Source organism: Falco biarmicus, chromosome 7 (genome assembly GCF_023638135.1).
Source record: "Falco biarmicus isolate bFalBia1 chromosome 7, bFalBia1.pri, whole genome shotgun sequence".
In the NCBI taxonomy this organism is placed as follows: Eukaryota; Metazoa; Chordata; class Aves; order Falconiformes; family Falconidae; genus Falco; species Falco biarmicus.
The window spans coordinates 52,764,037-52,784,919 of record NC_079294.1 but is presented as its reverse complement, the minus strand read 5'-3'; the positions used below and the strand labels follow the sequence as shown (position 1 = coordinate 52,784,919).

At 41.8% G+C, this 20,883-nt stretch overlaps 1 protein-coding gene across 8 annotated transcripts in view; it reads right to left on the bottom strand.

The window, feature by feature from the left end:
- Nucleotides 1–1,782: 1,782 nt before the first annotated feature.
- Nucleotides 1,783–20,883, bottom strand: part of OTUD7A (OTU deubiquitinase 7A) — a 146,914-nt gene continuing 127,813 nt past the window's right edge. For 7 of the 8 annotated variants that reach the window (XM_056346789.1, XM_056346795.1, XM_056346790.1 and 4 more), the window contains 3 exons: nucleotides 15,437–15,551; nucleotides 15,103–15,187; nucleotides 1,783–13,138 (listed from right to left, as the gene is read on the bottom strand). In XM_056346789.1, coding sequence (XP_056202764.1) covers nucleotides 11,708–13,138; nucleotides 15,103–15,187; nucleotides 15,437–15,551 — 1,631 coding nt within the window. In that variant the 3' untranslated portion in view covers nucleotides 1,783–11,707. The remainder of the gene's footprint in view (nucleotides 13,139–15,102; nucleotides 15,188–15,436; nucleotides 15,552–20,883) is intronic. The other variant, XM_056346793.1, reaches the window with a different exon arrangement.

Genomic DNA, 20,883 nt, shown 5'->3' with positions numbered 1-20,883 from the left:
TATTACGATGTCCTTATATTTAAGAACCATGTTCCTAGAAACCAGTCACACCAGTTAAGAAAATTCTTCATGAAACGCACAGATCTGAGCGAGTCCGTAACCTCTGCCGAGCATTAGCTTCCCTTCCGTCTTTAGGTGCAGTTTGTTTGCACCAGGAAAGAAGGAAACCCTAATGGCAGGCTGGCATATTGTGGGCAGAAACCTTTGAGATCTGCAGAACAGGGAGACACGTTCAAAGATTATTTTATCTCCTTTCCCCAAACTATTTTACTATCTGATTTATCCCCAAATCAAATTCACGATGGTGTCAAGCAGCAACTACTGAAGGTAAATGTGCGCTGTGAACACAGGCACAATAATGAAATGGTTAATATGGAACTTGAATCAAGAATGATTTACAAGGGTAAAATAAATAAAGTCAGTATTATGATATAAAAAATAGGCCCTTTCAAACCTTTTTTAGATTACTTGAAAAGATTAGAAGATCAACCGATAAATTCTCACCAACCCACTGCCTCAAGAGTGTCCAGCCTGCACCGATCACCAGGGGACAGTGCTTAAAAGAATTATTAATAATATTAGGAAACTAAATGATTGGCTGCTAATACAGAGTAATCAGGATTGCTCTGGAAACTGGGTACAAGCAAACCAAGTGTGTTTGATACAATCAAAATTAACTCAGAGATTTAGGACGACACCCCATCAGCTTGGCTATACTCACCAGATGAGGACTCTAGCTCAGGAAGCAAGGGCTCTGAAAAACGCCGGGTCAGAGCGCAGCTGGGTGAGAGGTCCTTGTACGTCTTACAGCCAGAAAGAGTGAAGACATCTTTGTGAATGAACAGACAATCGTTTCAATTAGGGAATAAACTTATGCTGAAAAAAATGTCGATTCTTCCACAGGATCGGTGGCACATTCAGCAGAGGGGCAGTCCAACGGAGCCTGCGGCCGTCTCTGCCTGGATTCCTTCTCGTTGGAGCTGGCGTGTGTTTCACAGAGAGCTTTCGGTCTAATTCAGGTATCTACAGACCAAGGAGGGGTTAAAAGGCTGGAGAAGGCTTGTAGCACAGGCATGAGAAGGATTACGCTCCACGAACTGGAATTGCGCCTTTGCAATGGCCTTGGAAAGCACAACCTGCTCAGCCTGACACAGAGGCTAAGGGACAGCCCCGCAGAGGGCACAAGCAGCTGGAGGGCAGCTCCTCCATCAGACAGGGGGGAGATGAGACCCAACGGCAGAAACCAGAGTCAGGCAAATTCAGGTTAGAAATAAAAGGGTTTTTAAAAATGGCTACTTAACTGTTGGCACAACTTACCATGGGTTAATATGACTTCTTCAGCACTTGGGATTTTTCTAACGAAACACTGTAGTTCACCAAGAGATGTTTGACAAATGCCCTGGCTGCCACCTGACAGCACGGGCATGGATGTCCCGAGGGTGGTAGGTCACAGCCCAGCCCGTGGCACGGCACAGGGGGCCCTTGTGCCCTCGGAACCCGGGAACTGGGAACACTGTAGAAGCAAAAGCTGAACAGGCCTGGCAGTGCCTCATGTCTGGCTTTTGCCTCAGACCGTCGGTGACCCACCTCATGCAGACCTTGAAGTCAAACTGAGTGGATTTGGCGGCTGCAGCAGGGGAGCCAGCGACGTCCCAGTTACCCCCCACCCGCAGTTCACGGCGTGCCCCTCGCCCCTTGCTTCCCTTCCAGGCTGCGATGTTTCCCCAGCATAACACTGAGGAGATCACACAAAAAGCACAAACAAGAATTCAAGCAAACAAATACTTTAGAAATAAGTTAATTTTATTGGATAGGCATTATAGCTTCTCTCAGTTTCAAATAATGGAGAAGCCAATTCACACGGATTACAGAGCTATCAGTTACTTTGAGTAATCTTTCATAAAAGAAAGAAATTAAATACAGTTCTGCTATAAAAAGTGCGACAGTTATAACTGGAAGTTTTTCAAAACAAAAGCAAGTTTTACTACCTATTGCAAAAATTGGTTTAGTGCTTTAATACTTTACAAAGTAACAATCCAACTGCTAAAAACAGCTCTTACACATCATCTTTGTCGAAGTATGGATCAGATTAAAAATGACATTTAAATTGAATTTGAATGAAAACTGCATGTAGAAAAGGTTCTCAAGAACTCACACCTTTCACAACAAAAAAAATTCATTATCCTTTAACATTAATTAATGCTCCTGGTTTCTTTTGAACCATGGGTTTAAACATGACATGGCAGTCAGCTTAAAAATTATCAGCTGTTTTGTGTGCAGATGAAAGTGACTGCAACCAATTATGTCTTTAAATTGCAAATAGGGAAGGGAATAGGAAAATAAAAATTCACTCCTTTCATACGGGGTAAAAGTTTTGCATGAAAATGGTCAAACAGAGAGAAACCTGAAAAGTCACTTCAGCTTTAAATAAGTTTCTGGTATATCTATCATTTTGTTTATTGAAATCATAAATCAATCTTTGCTAAAACAGTATAAACTTATAGAAGACAACAGGAAACTCAGACTCAGACTCTGGAAAATGAGGATGGTACGACTACCAAGAAGCTGAACTCTTAGCCAACAAAAATCAGTGAGACTTGCTTTATTCCTTATTAACATTCACTTGAGCCTCAGTGAGACCCAGCTACTGTCCATCTTTGAAACACGGATTTCAAGTACAAGTATGTTCATTGTACTATTTCTACGTTTTTAAAAATGCTGAGTTTGCTAGGTTATTAGAAAGTGTCACATTACCTGTCCTGATCTTTTAAACTTCATAAAATTAGCTTTGGTTATAATTGAACAAAGACTCAGTTAAGGAGTAAATGAACTGCTGTAAACTACGGGTGTGACATCTGTGTTATTTTAATTCCTGATTGGGGAGACAAGCCACTCTATATGCAAACTGAGCTAAGAAAGCCAAATCATTATTGGAAAATCTACCACAGGCTTTAAGGACAAAGAGCTTTAGAATTTGTCTAAGGAAGTAGAAGATGAAAGGGAAAATGTTAGCAACAGCAAAAAAGATAAACAATTTGGGGAGGGCACATTATACAACAGTAATAGTAAAGTTACAATGAATTAGCTACATATACCTTTTGTGTATAATAATTCAGACTATCCTTCAAGATTCGTCCATATCTGAGAGGCATTGAGTTTTAACAACACAAAATTGTGTAACAAAAGAGATAAACTACACCACATGGCAGAAATACATGTAAACAGCATTGACATTTTCAGTGTTTCATTCAGCTTCTTCCATACAAAGATGTCAGTCACAAGAATCAACGAGGAAGAACGAGGCCTTCCAAGGAGAACAAAGTCTTTCAGCCACGCAACCGTCAACGTCAAGGCATTAGGACAAGTTTATAACAGTATTCTGCGTCTTACAATTGAACAGAAAATAAAGCTCTAGATGGATTCCAGTAACAGACAAGAGGTCTATGCAGATTTGAAAAACTGCTTTGCAGCTGAATCATGAGAAGACCAGCAGATCACAAGTGCAACAAGGAGTTAGCAGAGTAAGGCTTGGAAAAGACGCAGAAGTAACTGCTCCTGCCTGGGAAAGAGCACAAACCTCAACTAGATCATTGGGATAGAGTTTTATACAAAGCTGTCAAAGCTGGCCTGGAATACTATGGTTGGTGGCTAATTCCATGAATTATTTAATCTAGGCTTAAATCCCGTTTGTTCTCCTTGGTTTATGGTGACTGAACAGAGACAGGTATCATGTGCATGCAAAGCTCTTTGAGCGGCTCCGAGGCAAAAGCATCGTTTGTCCTGGACACGTACCGTGTGCAGTACACAAAGGCCATATTTACAGTACTCAGAACCTTGAGCAAATAAACGATAAAACCATTGCTATATTTCTGTTAGTATTAAAACGTAAGTGCACACAATTTGCAAAGTTCAGAGATGAGAGCGCTTCTGTCACGCCCACATGGCTGCGTTTCAATTCATACCTGATTGCAAGCCCATGAAAAGGAGATGCAGGGCATTCTGTGAGCCCAAGGTGCCATCTTTTGCTGCTACATCCTCCTGCATATTTTAACTAAAAGCACAGGGAAAAGGCTTTCTGTTACTTAAACCTGGTGCAAGTGACAAGGCAGTGTTCTGCTCCATCTTTACTGCAAAGACACCGCTCAGACGCCACGGGCCAGGACTAACTGTCTGTTCTAAAGGCAAGAACGACCAGGCTTGCTCTGTTTCGGCCAGGCTGGCCGTGGCTCTCCAGCTCCCAACATACTGCCAGGCAAAGCTCCTGGGCCAAGGCGTTCTAATTTTATTCTGTGGCAAAGCAGTTACATGGGTTTTGCCTAAAAATGTAGCTTTTACCTCTCAACTTGCCTGAGAGGGGAAGTGCAACTCCAGTGTAACTCCATTTTCAAGCTTATATGGATTTTGCATGTGAAAAAAAGGAAGAACTGGGTAACTGTCCTACAAGCTTATTCTTTAAACTTCCCCTCACCCCCCCCCCCCTTTTTTTTTTATTTTAAAAGAGCATTTGAAAGGGGCAAAATTAAAATAAAATACACAACTCACAGGAGTTAGGCACTGTTTAGTTCTAACACTGGATTATATTTTTGCAATCTCAGATGACTGCCACTAGAGTAGAAATTGCTTTATTTAGGAAGGGAAGAAAACTTGCCATTTTTCTCTCCCTTCTTCCCCAACAGCAAACCTCTGCCACAAAGTAAGAGACTACATTAGATGCAGAGATGATTGGCAAAATATTTTTTTTTTTTTTCTGAGAATACAGCCTCTACAAAACTTCCAGACTTGACAGGAAATAAGTTTTGATACATCTTCACTGGTTTCCCTCTTTTCAGCATTTTGGTGCCATGGTTACTCCGCTAGCTACCATTATCTCTCGAATTTTACATCTTATCTCCTCTTTTGAGTAAGGTTTCCTGACACAATGACACTTGTCAAAGAATTACAAATTTTTAAAGGAAAAAAGCCTTCAAGATGGCAGGTTATTCAGATGAATACAAAACAGTTACACAGACGACAGAGGCTAGTGTTTTACAGCCATGGTTAGATGAAGCAGTTGGGACCGAGGCTGCATCCAGTTAAGTGACTCTCAGTCCCCAGAGAGTCGTAATTTTAAGGCTGTTTGGAACATGGTGGCTTTTACCCATATCATGTGTTCCGCAGTGCAAATGTGCATCAGCCATTTCAATCCTCTTGGTACAGTACGTGCATTCAGGTAATGGGACATTGACCAGCAGTCAGAACAGCACATTCATTTCAGAGGAAAATCAAATAATCAAAACAGAGCGATCAGGATATCCAAGAAGAAAAGGTCTCATAATCCCCCCAGGTCGGTGGAACGCACTAGCCCCACTATGAATGCAACAGTTAAATGGACAGGTATGTGGTGGTTTGGTACAAGGCAAGCAATCACTTTATGAATAAGCCAAATTATTTGTTCACACGTGGAAAATCACTAAAGAGAAAATGTAAATTCCATTGACTGAAAAGAAGTGTAGACTTACAAAGGAAAGCCCTGAACGTGTGCTGGAGTAATGCTCACTTGATTTTCTGAAACCAAGAAAGAACTTTTCCTCCCACAGAAACTGATGCTCAGCACACCTTAAACCCACTCTATTAGGAGAAACCTAGATGCAGAATCTTAACGTTAGTTAGGCACCCAGACTTGAGAATTTTGGTTGCAGTACATACCTTAACAGTAATTCTTAAATAAACAAACCAACCCCAGCAAACTAAACCACAAAATTTATGGAATTTTAAAAACTACACTGACTCCTAGCTTAACGTTACGCATAGTTTGCAAAGTCTTTTTTGCACAGATCATCAGTAACTGATATGTACAGTACAAATAACTAAGAAGAAATAAAATCTGAACACTTTAATCTGCAAGAATAAAATGCATATTAGATATATATTAAGACACAATGAACCTGCCAATTAGAGGATGACTTTTCTATGATCTAGAGTGATTTTCTTCCCACAGATGTTAAATGGTTGCACTGGTTATTAATGCTTGATTTTCACTCTGAAGGAATAATAAATCTCTGATTTATTATTTTTTTAAAAGCAAAGTAATCCTACTCCAGTGGATCCAAGGTGTATTATGAATGTCTTAAATCAATCAATATCTGTGCAGAAATGTTTCATTTGTCAAGAAAACTTTCCAGATGAACATTTATTCAGAAGCTGCTTAGAAAAATGGTGACTGGTAGGACTGGAAAAAAGAGTGGAATTGAATAGGGAGGGACAGTGTTGTACCAAAATATATAAAGAAAAATTTAAAGCTTTTCAATTGAAAAAAAATTGTATATTCAACGCGCATTAGATATAGATGTGCACAACAGACAGAGCAGTTAGAAACAAGTACATTTACAAAGCATTCTTCACGGTTAATTTCTACCAGCATTTCTGAAGGTAACCTACTAAAATGATGACCCTGTTTATAATAAAGGTGCAAAATATTGCTCTGTAGCATATTTTGAAAATAATATAAAAATAATTTCTATATTACAATTTAAACTTGGCTTGTAAAATTCCAACATAATACAGCCTTGTCTACAAACAGAACATACTTACAAACACCTCTATTGGTTTCCTTTCATTTTTAACAATATAATATTTTAGTCATATACACTGGAACTTAATGTGCAAATTAAAACAGGTACTACTGTCTGTTACTGAAATAATTTTAGCTCTATGCTATATACTGTTCGCGATCCTCTGCGCGAGCTGCCATACCCTAAAACAAATACTCTTCAAATACCCTAAGCTGAAAAGCCATCTACAATCACCACCAGTTATTTTGCTTCTCTGGACCTGTGTTTATTGAAGATTATTGTGGTTTCTATTAACATACGGGGTTCGGCCTGTGCAAAACGTTCCCAGCGTTACGAAGACCCTACTCCCTTACTAGCTCCTACTCTGCTTTCACGTCCAGCTTGCAGGCGCCTGAGTGCCACGGAGGCCTGACGGCAGGGCCCACTACTGGGGGCACCCTGCCCACCCATTTCAGAGGGCAGCAGGGCCAGCCTAGAGAGGCCGAAGGCTCCCCTCGCCTCCTCGGGCAAAATCCTCATCGATTCTCTCACTGGAAGAGTAACACCAGGCAGCCCGAGGGGAGCAAACACTGGCTAAAGGCTTAGGCCTGGATCCCACAAACATTTATGCTTTTTCTTAACAGTTACATGAAGTTTCTGGAAAAAAGCAGTCTCCTTGATGTCAGGGTGCGGTGAAGTTAAGCACCAGTTTAACTGTTTGCAGAATCAGAGTTAGAGGGCAGTATTTTTTTTTGTCAGATCTGTGCTGTGGATTTTTTGATATCTACACCTCCACCACACGAGAAGTAGATGACCCTGAATATGCCGATACATGCAAGGACTGCTACGGCCTCCGCAGACTGCCCTGATCTGCAGCCACATGGCACGCAAACCCATGTTAGCATCCCTCCTCAACGCCGTGCCAAGCAACACTGCTTACATCATCAACTTTGTGGCTTTAGAAAAGATGACTCTGAAGACTTCACTTGGCCTACTTAGACTTCTTAAGAAACAAGGAACAGGGAACTCCCCAAGGACAGCATCTTCCTTTCACTGATGCCCTTAATGTTGCCTTTGACCTAGGAAGTAGGAAGTAATTGCTAAAGCTGGGCCACACACTGTATTTCCATCGCATTTATAAAGCGTAATGAACCATAATAACAGAAGGTTAATCAATTGTTTTAAAATCCAAAATATCTGAAGTTACCTTCGATAATCTGTGCCACCTTCTTCTGAATGAGCTGCCTGTTAGCCGTATGCTACAACTGATAGCCACATTTGAAAAAATACTTGTAAAATCTAGCAATAGTTGATTAACTCTTTATAAAGCATTTCAAATGGAACTTTAATATAAAGTGTGACTGAAACCCATTATGTATTACAGGTGTCCTCTGTTACAAACAGACCTTTGTATCAGAGTTTATGAACAATGTAAAAAACTTGCATAATTGGTTTAAGCCTTTTTTAAATTAGAAAAATTGTACATTCACAGACTAAAAAAAAATCCAGCTTCCTCCAACCTAAATATCTCCCGGTGATGTTGGCTCTGTTCTGGGAAGGTGCAGCCTACCCAGGATCTAGTTCGTACTTTTGAGATCCGGACAACAGTGAAAATTGTTGAATCCCTGTCAAGGAGAGAGAGGGGGGAAAAGCACATGCAACTGCAAAAATACACGTGTCTTGCAGCCACCTGAGCTAACAGAAGAAACAAACAGGGTCCCGCAAAACTAAAACTGAGTTCTGTACAGCTGGGACTAAGTTCTGGAAGGTACGGAGAGGGCAGACCAGGCACCGAAAAGGGCTTGCTGGCCTCTGGGCTACCTATAGCTTTCAATGTAAGGAAAAATAAACCAAAAGAGCAGTCAAAGGTTAGCCATTTAGTGCAACAGAAAAATACATTTGAAGGTTATTCCCTCTTATACCTAGCTGAGGAATGACACAATTTCTTCCAGTGCTGGTGATTGCAAGTCATGAGCAATTGGGGATTCCCTCTGGGAAAAAATAGGTAGAAAATGTCCTCACATCGCTAGGCTCTTCGGTTAGGGGGACAATCCCTTCCTCAGGGGGAGGCACTGTTTCTGCATGTTTGGACTGTTCAATACCAGCTATGGGATCTTCTTTAGACGACTGCCACAAATACCTCAGAAATAATAATAATAATAATGAAAAATTAAAAATATTTTTTAAAAAAATCACAGTAATACTTATCCAGAAAATAGGACAATTACTATGAAAAGGTGGGTAGAATTTAACTGGCAAATTGCATTGTAGGCCTGCAGCTTCTTTTCAGTATCAGATGTTAAGGGACAAAAGAATAGTGGGGTATTTGAAGACAGTTCTAAAAGAAAACAGCAATATTAAGCAAATTATTCAAAGATATACCAAGAGGAGTATTCTGAGGAAACAGATACAACTAAAAAGTGTTCTGTCAGTATTTCATATAACAGATATTTAAAAATGTGCAATCCAGTAGTGGTATATATTTATGGAAATATCTGAGTGACTTGACGATGATAGTGAATACTAAAGCTTGGTACCCTACACAGACAAGCCTATTATTATTCAGAAGACCAGTTAATTTTTCAAAATAATCTAACATACAGGTACAGTCTATTCAATAATACAGAACAGAGTAATTTATCTAAATATCGTCCAGCTGTAAATCTTTCTTTTGTGAGCAGTGGATCTTAAAAACATACCATAGAAACAACTCTTTTGAAAAATGGGAAACAGCAAATTCTCATGGTAATGGCTTATTTTTACATACGTGCTGTTACTTTTTCCCTCATTCAGAACAGATACAGCTGACAAATACACGGGGGCTGGTGTAGCTGGCTGCTAATGTAGGATTTCTTAAGCACTTTACATAGAAGCAATTCTCAGAGTATCAAATGCTACTGCTACTCTAACGCTCTATGAATTCTTAAATATTTCTTTTTTTCTTGAAGTTCTATCCTGCCACTTTCCTCAGTCGCAGCAACAAACACAAATAAGTATGCCATTTGTTGTGCTTTAACGCGATCTGGCTTGGTTTAGCACGATCTGCAACCGGATTTCTCTGATGAGAACCAGCAGGTAACCACCACCCTTAACCAGAACAGGCACTGGTGACCAGTGCGCGCGGCCGGAGGCACAGGGTTTAGAGTGCGCTTACCTGAGGGACAGCAGTCACACGGAGCTTTCCCCTCTCATTACGCGCACCGATACCTCCCTCTTGTGAAGGAATGCAAATTCAGTAACAGTCAGTAATGGCACAAATACAAAGTACAGGTCTGGATTCACAGCACAGACCGTGGCTTTTTAGGAGTGGCTAATGGACTTATTTTGAAATGATTCTTTAAATATCCCACTCAGCAGAAAACCTAAAGATATGGTAAATTTGAAGTACATGCTCAGTTGCACAGATTTCAGTGGGACATTAACAAAAGCTTATGTGCTTTTCCTGAAAGCCAGCACATGTCAGCATAAATTTGTGTATCTTGTTTCACAGACTACTTCAGGCTTGGTTTCAAGGCTCACTAGGATTAACTGTAAGCAAGGGAAGTGGTGGAGCCCACGTCAAGAGTAAAAACTGGGCTACAGCAGCAAAGAATCAGGAACAAAGACTGTTTGGCAAAGAACCTTTCCTGTGCGGGCCAGAAAAGTGCTATTCCATAGCGAGCAAGGCAGAACTCATGTTCTGCATCTTCAGGTGGCAGAGTAATCGGTCTTGGAGGCAGCACTTCACCTATTTCTGGAAAGTGAGGGTTCTTTTTTTTTAAAAAAAATAGGTAGACAGTAAATGAGCCATTGCTTACAAGTGCAAAAAGGCTAAAGATCTGTTCTTACTACATTACACCAGTTGGTGATGGAGGGGTGCAAAAATGGCGAGTACTATATTGAAGAACACTTCCTAATGTCATACACATACTTTACCAGTATTTGCAGTGTCTGCTTTACAGAAATGTTTCTATGAGCAAAGTTTTGTTTTCAAAAATATTGCAGATACTTCTGTAAATATCTGGGTATCAGACTTGTGCAAACATGTGCTAGGAGTTGCAATTCATACTGGAGATACTTTATAGCCATCTTGGAACCTCCTGCGGGGTACATAACTCACTCTAGGAGAAGACTCAGAAAATAGATGGAGCCACCAGACTTCCAAGAAACATTAAGAAGTAGTTATATTTGCGATAACTTATCACTCAATAATGCTGAGAAAGGAATAAATAATGATTAAATTCATGCAATGGCTAAGAGAATCAATTGGTGCAATACCTTTGTTTTGACAAGCAGTTCATTCAGCTCTAAAATGATCCTAACTTTCCTAGCTGGTCACCAAATTATCCAAATCTAATAAGATTTTTGGATTTTCATTTAACGCCTCTCAATTTTAACAGAAATGGAAATACTACTGAAATTCAGGTGCCCAAAACTATACTATATGGAGATTTTTTGTGACGTGAAGTCTTGCAAGTCATCATATATTTTTTATAAAACCTGTTGAAATACTCAGTACAAATAAAATTGGCTCATTCTACCTTTTTATGGAAATGTAGAAATAACTGGTAAGAACTTAAAATAAAAAAGGGCTACAGCCCTCATGAATTCAGACCTTTCACTCCCATTTTCCCAGCATCATTCAACTTTAGACTGAAATGAGTACAAACATTAGTAGCAATGCAATATGCTGCCGTGTTAAAAATGTGCAGTATGCAAAAGCACTACCCTCCTGAAAAAAAAAGGCTATGAAAAATTTAGGTTTTACTGAGGAAAAAATACTCTCATAATAGCTATAGAATTCCAAATGTCTGCAAGGCAGATACTACCCTACTACAACACCACATCTCCGGTATTATGACTTTTCCCTATCATTCTACTACCTGAGTGATGTCAGTGTAAATTCAGGCACCATTAGTAAATTTTTGACCAAACATATACACAGCACTGACAAAGGAGTAAACAACCCTTCAGCTTACCAGTGTATGTAAAAAAGACACCGACAAAATGGAAAATAATACTTTTTTTTATGATAAATTAATCCTATTATTTCCTCATTGCCCCGGAAAAGCGAAAAGCTAGACACTATTTACTCATCAATCCTTTATTCTTTTCTTAAGGATTCCTTTTACTGCAATTCAACACTGTTTACTTTGTAAGTAAGAAAATGGTAAAACTAAGTAGTCACAGAAGAATCCTCAATGCCTGTGTCCCTTGCTTTCTCTCTCCCTGCGCTTTAACTCTTCTTTGTAGCAGTACGAACAGTAATTCTCAGTCTCAGGCCGACCATAAAAGGAACAGTTCTCCTTCTTACAGCGGTTCTGCTGGATGGAATATATTGGGCAAACTGTGCTTCTGCCTTGATTTTTATCATTGTTCAACCAGGTCTGAGGAGCATCCTCATCAGCATATTCTAAGCAGTCTCTAATATCACCAGTATTGAATCCATTTGTGTATGTCTGAGACTTGTGTTCGGTAGGCATGGCATAGCTCAGCGATTCCACCGTGTTCACCGTACGGATCCCGGATATCCGGGCTGGGCTATAGCTCTGAGAAGACAGTGATCTGTTTTGTTGGGGATAGGTGGCACAGGTTTTTAAGGTGCCAACCACTGGCTTGTAGGTATCATCTTGGAAGCTCGATGGCTTGGAGTTGACATCATGCAAATGGATGACACTTTGCCTTTGAACAGGTGGCGTATGGCTATAGTGGGCAGATACCGGAATGGGTCCACTTTTCTTAGCACCATTACTAGGCGAAGAAAATGACCCAGGAGTGGGACTAGTGCGATCTTTAAATTTTAAAACCAGTTGAGTTGTATGGCTTTGAGGCAAGACGGGTGATGCCCTATCCTGAGGAGACGTTTCTAATTTTTCTTTTGAGTACGCTTCTGGCTCCAGTTTCCTGCTAGATGACCCATTCAGTGCAGCCTTTTTCTCAGCATCCTTTCTCTTCTGTTCCTGCTCTGCGTTGAAACGCTCCTGTGCACTGGTCAGGTAATAGCCTATCATCTCCTCGTGGAACTGATGCCTATGACTGGTCAAAAGAAGGCCGGCAAAAATAAACTTTCGTTCACCCTGCATGGCAGCTCTCAAAATGTTCAGGCTGAGTTTCACGTCAGTGCTGTACTTCCATGGGTCAGACTGCTTATCAAAGGACTTAGTGTTCACCTTCTCAGTGGGTGAGTTGCTAGCTCTGTCAGTCGGAGATGGAGTGGTCTTTTCGGATGGAGAAGTGCTCGCCGACTGTCCCGATTCCTCTTTGCTCCCTTTTCGAGACTTGGACTTCTTCTCTTTGACCTTCTCTACTGTGTCACCATTTTTTCCATTCCCTGAATTGGCTCTGCTCATTTTGCCATGCACCAGGCCTCCAAGACCACCCATATTCTTTTTCAGTTTAATTCCCAGGGTTTTGCTGAGGCTTCCTATTTTATTGGCAACTGAATCCGTCCTGGTTTTGTCTTTATCTTTTCTCTGTTTGTCCTTTTCTTTTTCTTTACTGTTTTTGCCATTATTGCCGTTGGAATTACTACAGATGGAATCTCGGTCCGAGTCCATTGAGTCAGCCAGAGACTGAACGTCTTCCCCAGCTGAAGCTGTAGGGGATTCTGGTTGAGCCAAAGGGGCCTGCTATGGAAAAGTAATTATAATTAGATACCGCAAAATCAGTTTCACACAGGGACTTGGTGCAAACGCCCCCCTCCCCCAAATCCATTATAGATTTTGACACTGATTTCAAATGTACTTTTAAATTTATGCACTGACATTTTAGGCTGGTTTCTTCACCAAATAAAGCAGCTCATTTGGCTGGGCTGACTATGTATCTTGCTTATTCCTGCTGTGGCTTTTGGCTCATTTCAAGCATGTTTGTAGGACAGAGGTCGGTCATCCAGAGGTTCTGTGACAACCAGTGCCTGATCAATGGCAGATGCGGGCACACAGCCGCCCTGCTTGTGCCGCCCCGCTGCGTGGCTGGCAGCAGGGATCGGCCCTTCAGCAGGAAGCACCTATGACACAGGCTGCCTCTCAGCCAGGGGGGAGGACAGAGCATGGAAAGAAAACGACAGTATTTTGATGGAAGAGAAATGAGGTTCTGCTGAAAGCTGAGAGGGGGATGCAGCACACAAACCTGTGCGTTAGCAGTGTTTCAAAATTCATCGTGTTCAAAACCCAACTTATTTAAATTGGTTTCTTCATTGTTCAGGTCTCTGGTGCATGAAAATCAAAGGTGTGCTGCACCAGACCAGAGCTAAACATCTTGCCCGAAATATTAAACTTCAGCAAGTAGACTGAGAAATACAATAAGGTGCATTCATTCTGACTGGAAGTACAATGCAGATAAAACTGGTGTCAGAAGTCCGAGTTCCAATTTGTATTTTAGGTAAGGTAATAGAACATCTTTCTTGAATATGCAGTAATGAGGATCCTAGGATACTTTAAAATGTGGCTGTGTTCATTTACTCCTGCAAAACTTAGCCTTGCTTTCAGGCACCATGAAGCTAAATTCTGCTAGAGACGAATATGAAACATTTAACTAACCATAACGATTCAGAGCTCTGCAGATGTATATACTTGCAGTATAGAAATGCATGCCTGCTTCTTGTCCCTGGCTACTTAAATGTCCTTTCTCTCTCAATTGCCTGAGCACCCCAGCACTCAGCAGGGAGCAATGCTGTTACTTTGTAAGTAAGAAAATGGTAAAACTAAGTAGTCACAGAAGAATCCTCAATGCCTGTGTCCCTTGCTTTCTCTCTCCCTGCAACTGGCAAAGGAGAAACCCAGTGCTAAGGGGACCTGGCCACGCTCGTGTGCTCTCACAAATTTCAGGCTCAGAGCTTACAACTACAGGACCATTTTGCCTCTCCTTTTTCTGACGTGGTAGCTACCACTGTAGAAACTGTAGAAAAATGGATTTTCCCCCTCTTGCAGCCTGTTAAATGCTTTCTCCTTTTGTGTTCTTTCCCTCTTTTCAAACCCCATCTGTGTAGGCTGTCTAAATCACATCCACCCTCTCCTAGCAACCTTTTGCCTCCAGACTAACGCCTCAATCTATTCAATGTAATTTGCAGAGAAATTTGCGGCTGACTAGGTGCCAGTTGGGCATGGTTCTAAAACCGCTTTCTGAAAGAACCAGGCTCCAGTTTAGTGCCAGTCTGTGGCCTCTTGTCAGCCACTCTAAACTGGGAGCTGTCCAATGGGGTGCAAATGTATTCTCTGAAAGAGAAAGGACTTGGGACTGGTGACCTAACAGTGGCATTAGGAGAACAAGCCAAAGTTCTGAGAAAACAATGGTGAGAAAAGGTCTGTTTTAAGGTTTTTCTGAACTACACGGACTACTGAAATAAGTAACAGAAAGATTAAGCTAGAAAATACATTTCAGAACAGAGTACGAGTTGCAAAAAAACCAAGCAACCGTGTTATTGAAACAAATAAGTAGAAAAATCTATAAGCCTGACTGCAATGGTGACGTGCCACGAGTGACTTGTCCCTGCTGCTAGGACACCGAGGTGTCTCCAGGCAGCCCACCCTGTGCAACACCCTGTCACGCCTCAGAACTCGCCTCTTGTTTTGATCAAGGGGGAGGTTCACCTTACCCGTGTCTCAGATGGTATGCGTATCCACGTTACATTCATATAGCTGTGCAGAAGATTAAGCTTTGCCTCGAGAGACAGAATCAAACTAAGGATGAAAAAAGAAGGGAACAAACAGTCAAAAAGCCTCATAGAAAAAGCAGTACTTGTTAACAGCAAGAGATGTAACAGCAGCCTGAACATGACCACCCACCGGACACCCACCCCTGTCCTCTGCCATGTAAGCAGAGAGCACGAACAAAGCCCTGTCTGTCTGCTAGAAGCTCTCCCCGTACTTCAATCAGGTATGGCTCCAGACATTTTAACGCTTAACACTAAAGTTACAGAAAGGTCTTACTTGGCCAGTCTGGTGTTATCATTGTCATCTTTTCCCCACTCCCAGTCTTTCCCAGGATCGACCGCAAAGTGCAAAGGCAGTAACTTGTGTTCAGAGTCAGTCAGGGGGATCACCGCTGAAGTAGAGAAGACACAAGGATGGGGGGACAGGGGGAGGACAAAAACAACAACAATGAAAAATGATTCAGCTGTGAAAAGCAGCATAAATGGTTGAAGTGTGCTGCAGAATAGCCACATCCAGAGCACCACAAACGATTTATACCAAGCTCCATTTCCCTGTTTTGATGTTTGTGCAACAGAACAGGCGAGGGAGAGGTTAATACACTGATTGCTCTTGGAGTGAAAGACAGTTACCTGGGGGGGGAGGGGCCGGGGGAGACCTCTGGGAGAACAATATTGCCATTTTGTAATGCACAACAGACAGAGCCATTAGAAAAGCAGAAAGCAATAGAAAGTTGAAATACTCTTACTGCCTCTCACACAGATGCACATACTTGTTAATTATTTTGTCACCTCATCTTAGTATCTTTCTGTTTTCCAATGCCAAAGGAACAAAAATATATTGATAACATCATTAAGAAACAAAGCAAACCGTAGTTACAGCAATTTTGGACTCAAACTGTGAATTAGCATAATCGAGATGCATAGATTGACATATATATGTGTTAAGAGGTCAGTTGGAGGCCTGTCTCGAGTGCAGTGAAAAGACCATTACTGCTGTCACAGCCCAGCATCACTGCCTGTTCTGGTTCTTCCAGCCCTTCCCTCCCCGCTAGGGCTCTGCCTTCTGACACGTGCCACCCCGCTTCACACGCAGCACAGGGCCTGCGCTCTGATTTTAGCGTTGAGCATTCAGCACCAGCAAGGAACTAAGAGAAAAGCACTGTCAGCTTTAATCAAAGCCAGCAACGTGCTTCCATTTCGTCAGAAACAAAGCAAAAGCTGTTGAAGGACTGGGTGGCTTCCTCATCACTGCTGCTCCTCTGAACACCAATCAAGGAATTTTCTATACTAGGTCCTTAAGGACTTTGCCTAGGTATTCATTCCAGGAGCACCAAAGGGCAACAAAACCTGGAGAAATCACCCAAACATCGTGGCACTGAATTATTGAAAATTAATTGCACTTACTGGTTATATGGTGTTTATAATCTTTTCTGCAGTTCAGAAAACATTTGTTGTTAATACAAAGGTACAGCATTTTTGGTTCAATATTGTTCCTCACCTAGTAGAATGCAGGAAATTTTAAACCTGCATTTTAGATTAACACAGTGAAGTCAGTATTTGGTTCAGACAGTTCGACAACAACCGCAGAAAATATACGTATTTTGTCATCTTTGCAGACTGGAAATAAAAAGGTCAAACTTCCACAAATTCCGTGGATGTGTTGCCCCCTACTGCTTATAGCAGGCAATTCTTGAAATACTTTCCCCATATTAATGGCAACAGTGAACATGTTAAAGTAAGTTAATATAAGAACAGCTGGAGATTAATCAACATCAGTTGCAGATACCACTGTTAGATGCAAGCACAGAAATTAATATTGTAAGAAAATTTAGCTCGTTAAAGAAACTCAATGTGAGTAAGTACCAGAGAGGATACCTCTGCAATTCCAAATACACTGTAAAGCGAGCTCCTGAGGCATGAGAACACAAGACACCTACAGCACAGGTGACAACTGAATAAACTTTTCAACACTTATTGGTGTAATATGAGGGCTTACTCTGCTGCCTTCAGTGAAATTATTGCAACAACGGGGCTGCAATAGCTATGAACACAATTAACTGCTCACATTTCACAAGGAAAACACATACCCTGCCAATTAACTGAATTACTAGCAAGTACTGACTGGATTTACAACTGACCTTACAGTGCAATTTATCAACTGTTTAAAGGAAGAAGGCAACTTAGAAAAGAGCAGCATAATAAGTGAAACACAACGCTTCCACCTCCGGTAGCACCTGACCTTACAGGTGCAGCCTGGCAGAGAACTGGGAATGTGAGCTGGAAGCAGATGTTGGCAAGCCTGGGCCAAAGAACTGTGCAGACAGTTGACTCTGTCTCTTTGGGATGCAAACCTCAAAAAGTAAATTTGAGTCTCTTTTCTAAGGACACCTTGAAACTAACTAATTTTCACATATTCAATAAATAGTAATTTTTAGACACAATTCTTTAAAGGAATCCTTTTTTAAAGCTGGCTGTTACTAGTGACACTGAAAATAACCTATTAGAAATGTTTAGTGATAGTTTTATTGAAGTCTTAATATCAAAGTACCAAACAAAGTTTAGAGCTGATTATCTGTAGCATATCACTGCTGTTTTAACTAATGCACACATTATGACCTATACTGTCTCCATCTTCCCACAGAAATTTGTTAACTATTATTTTTCAAACTCTGAGGTGAATGGAAACTGTATACTCATGGTAAGGGATACTGTGAGGCTGGAATGGAGCGCTACCATCTTCACGCAAAAAGTATCTGCTAAAATAATGGAGTTTTAAAATTCTGTCTTCATTGCAAGAGACCTCCTCTCTCTCTGCGAACTCTGTTTGACAGCGGGGGTTCCTTGTAGGATTTCCCCACATTCCTGACAAGAGTACTTTAATATTAGGGCTGCGAGCAGGATCCTCCACATGAATTTCTAAACCAAACCAGACTGTAGCAGCTTCCTGATGCCCAGCCGCATTGGAGCTTGCAGCTGTGGTGTGGCAGCGCAGTGACGCTTGGGTTGGGATGCTCACTAGCTGAAGTGACACTATTTGGAACACACTCTACAAGTCCTAATGCTGACAGATGGGATACGTCACAAGTAACAGCAACTGGTTTGTCCGTGGCAGTTTTAAGAGGCACAGGGTGGACTTTCACACCATTCCCCAGCTGGGTGCACTACCGTCTGTGCTGCCAAGTCACAGTGCTTCCCAGCACTCATCTCCATGCCTCAAGTGTCATTGTTCATCTTCTAGAAAGAAGAACAATTTAACTAGTGCCGAAAATACTAGTAAAATAAAATGCTGACACAGACACCGATATGCTGCTGTTACAAACCACCGTCCACCTCTCCCACTTGTTACTGCAAATGGGCTGGGGGCAGCCATTTCACTGCTGGCTGGGCGGCAGTGCGTGGCAGCATGGCAAAGTGCGGCAGCACAGCAAGCTCCAAGTTCAACGAAGCACTCCTGGGGGCAGTTGAGAGCTGCTCTTTATTGTCCATAAACAAAGATCCCAAACACCTGCATAAATACAGCCTGCATGAATACAGAAGTATTTACAGGTTTTTAATTAGATGTTGTGGGTTTCAGAACAAGAGGGCTCTCAGTGGCCGTCAGAACGCCAGCTGTGTGCTGGTAAAAAGAAGACATATCAAAAAGTGTTTTAAATCCTCTTCAGACAAGAGGATGTTAGCATGCTTTCTCTCTTTACATACATTTATAGCAGTGCTCACAATGATCTGATAAACTAACTATATGCCAAGGCAGAACTTCAGGTGTTTGCATTGGCATCTATTTGGCCACACATACTGCACAAGTACAGGCCATACTGTCTCCTCTAAAAGAACGCTGCGGAGCAGTTTACACACGTGTGTATGTACATGCAGTATTCAGACAGCTAGCTTCAGGCACTGCTCCTGACATCCCGTTACATGGTCAGAGTACAAATACTGTAAGCCATGAACAGCCTGGTTATCGGAGATGCTCATTGTAAGAAGCTGTAGTGCTCAGCTCTCAGCTGCATTCCGGCAGTTCAAAATCCGGCCGTGTGCAGTGACACCTGTGCTGTGGCACCTGTGCAGTGTTTTCTGCTTTAACAACTGTGGCTCTCCCTGCCCCTGTGCCAAAGCTGCCAACATCTCTACGCCGACAAGGTACAAAAAATAAGGCGTTATTAGAGCATCCTTGTGCCAATCTATTTCCTGCCACAGCATCTGAAGGACAATAGCAATGCTGTGGTCGCTGTTAGATGCTGCAGTCTCTAACAGCAACCAGCTTGGCAGCCGAAAGCTAAAGCATTCCCTTCATCCCAGACTTAATGCCAAGGGCTCTCTGCTGTTCCACAGAATTGAAGCCTGTGTATTCAAGGCCCTGCAGTGAAACATGTAAAATCAGATCATAATACTCACTATTTTGATTCAACAGCCCCTGTAATTAACCTGGATGAACTTGAACACGAGCAAAGCCAGTATTTAACGTTACTGATGCTGTGCTGGATCTTTGGGAGCTTCTTCTCTTCCAGCACCTTTCCTGTGCGACTACAGGTGTAGGAAATGCCTACAGAAAGACAGTTTCTAACCACAAGTATATTTAACATTATTGATAGCACTTGTGGGAGAAATCAAGTATGTGACCTTGTTATCAAACCCAAGATCTTGCAGCCTGCAATTAACAGGAATATACGGCTTGTGATATTGGGAATGCTTCAGTAGGGGGCACCAAGGTGTATCGCTGCATACTTAAACGCGTACTGAGAGGTGGGGTCAGAGCAACCGAGCAGTCGTTTCCCTCACTGCCTTTTGTCAATCTTGTCACTTCAAGGATAGCACAATAGCAAAAGGTTTGGTGGGTGGCAGTTACTCTGTCTGCAAAGTTATTGCAGAGATTGTTATGTCTGTGTACTCAATCAAATTATTTATACACATAGGCTGTTGTAAGACCTGTGACAATGAAGTATTGTATGAAGTCAGATGGAGGTGCCTGAAATAAATGATGTTACTGTCAGGCTAGTGATATTCCAATCCCAGTTCTTAGACAGGAAGAAACAAGACTGCCTACTCCAGAAATTGTAATTTTTCACCACCAATGGACCTAAAAAGACCTAGACCAAAGCCACAGAGGCATGTTGTACAACAGGACAACTCTATGATTTGTAACATAGACATACATGCAGGAGCTGCTAACCTAACGGCACGCTGACATTACAGTCCTGGCTGCATCGTATCATCAGCAACTACCAACAGTGGAACAGTATCCTTAAAGAGGCTCTTCAAAACTCTGTCTTTATTTGTATCACATTATTGTATTAAAATGGTTTCCTTTGCAAACTTTCATTCCTCACAAGGCGTTTCACATCACACCTCAGTGTACTGCTTTGGAAATGGTTCCTATGTGAAAAGGATTTTCCTAAGAGCCGCTCCTCTACAGACGGAGGGCTGGAAGCAGCTGCAGTGTCCCGCTGTGAACTGCAAAGGCCAGACCTATTGCCGAGCACCTATCTACACACCCCTGACAGAGCTATGTGCCCCTGAAGGCTCAACAGTTGGGCTGGATTGATTTTCCCACTGAATAGCTGACATCTAGAGCAATCTTCTTCTCTGTTTCTGTCTTACGATTTAGTCTCCTCTTCACCAACACAAAGTTTGCCAATACCACCTGCATCCCTTAGCAGAGTGTTTCCCATCTCACACAACCTCATATAAAACACCCTGTGCTCCTTCCAAGAAGGATGACTTAACTAC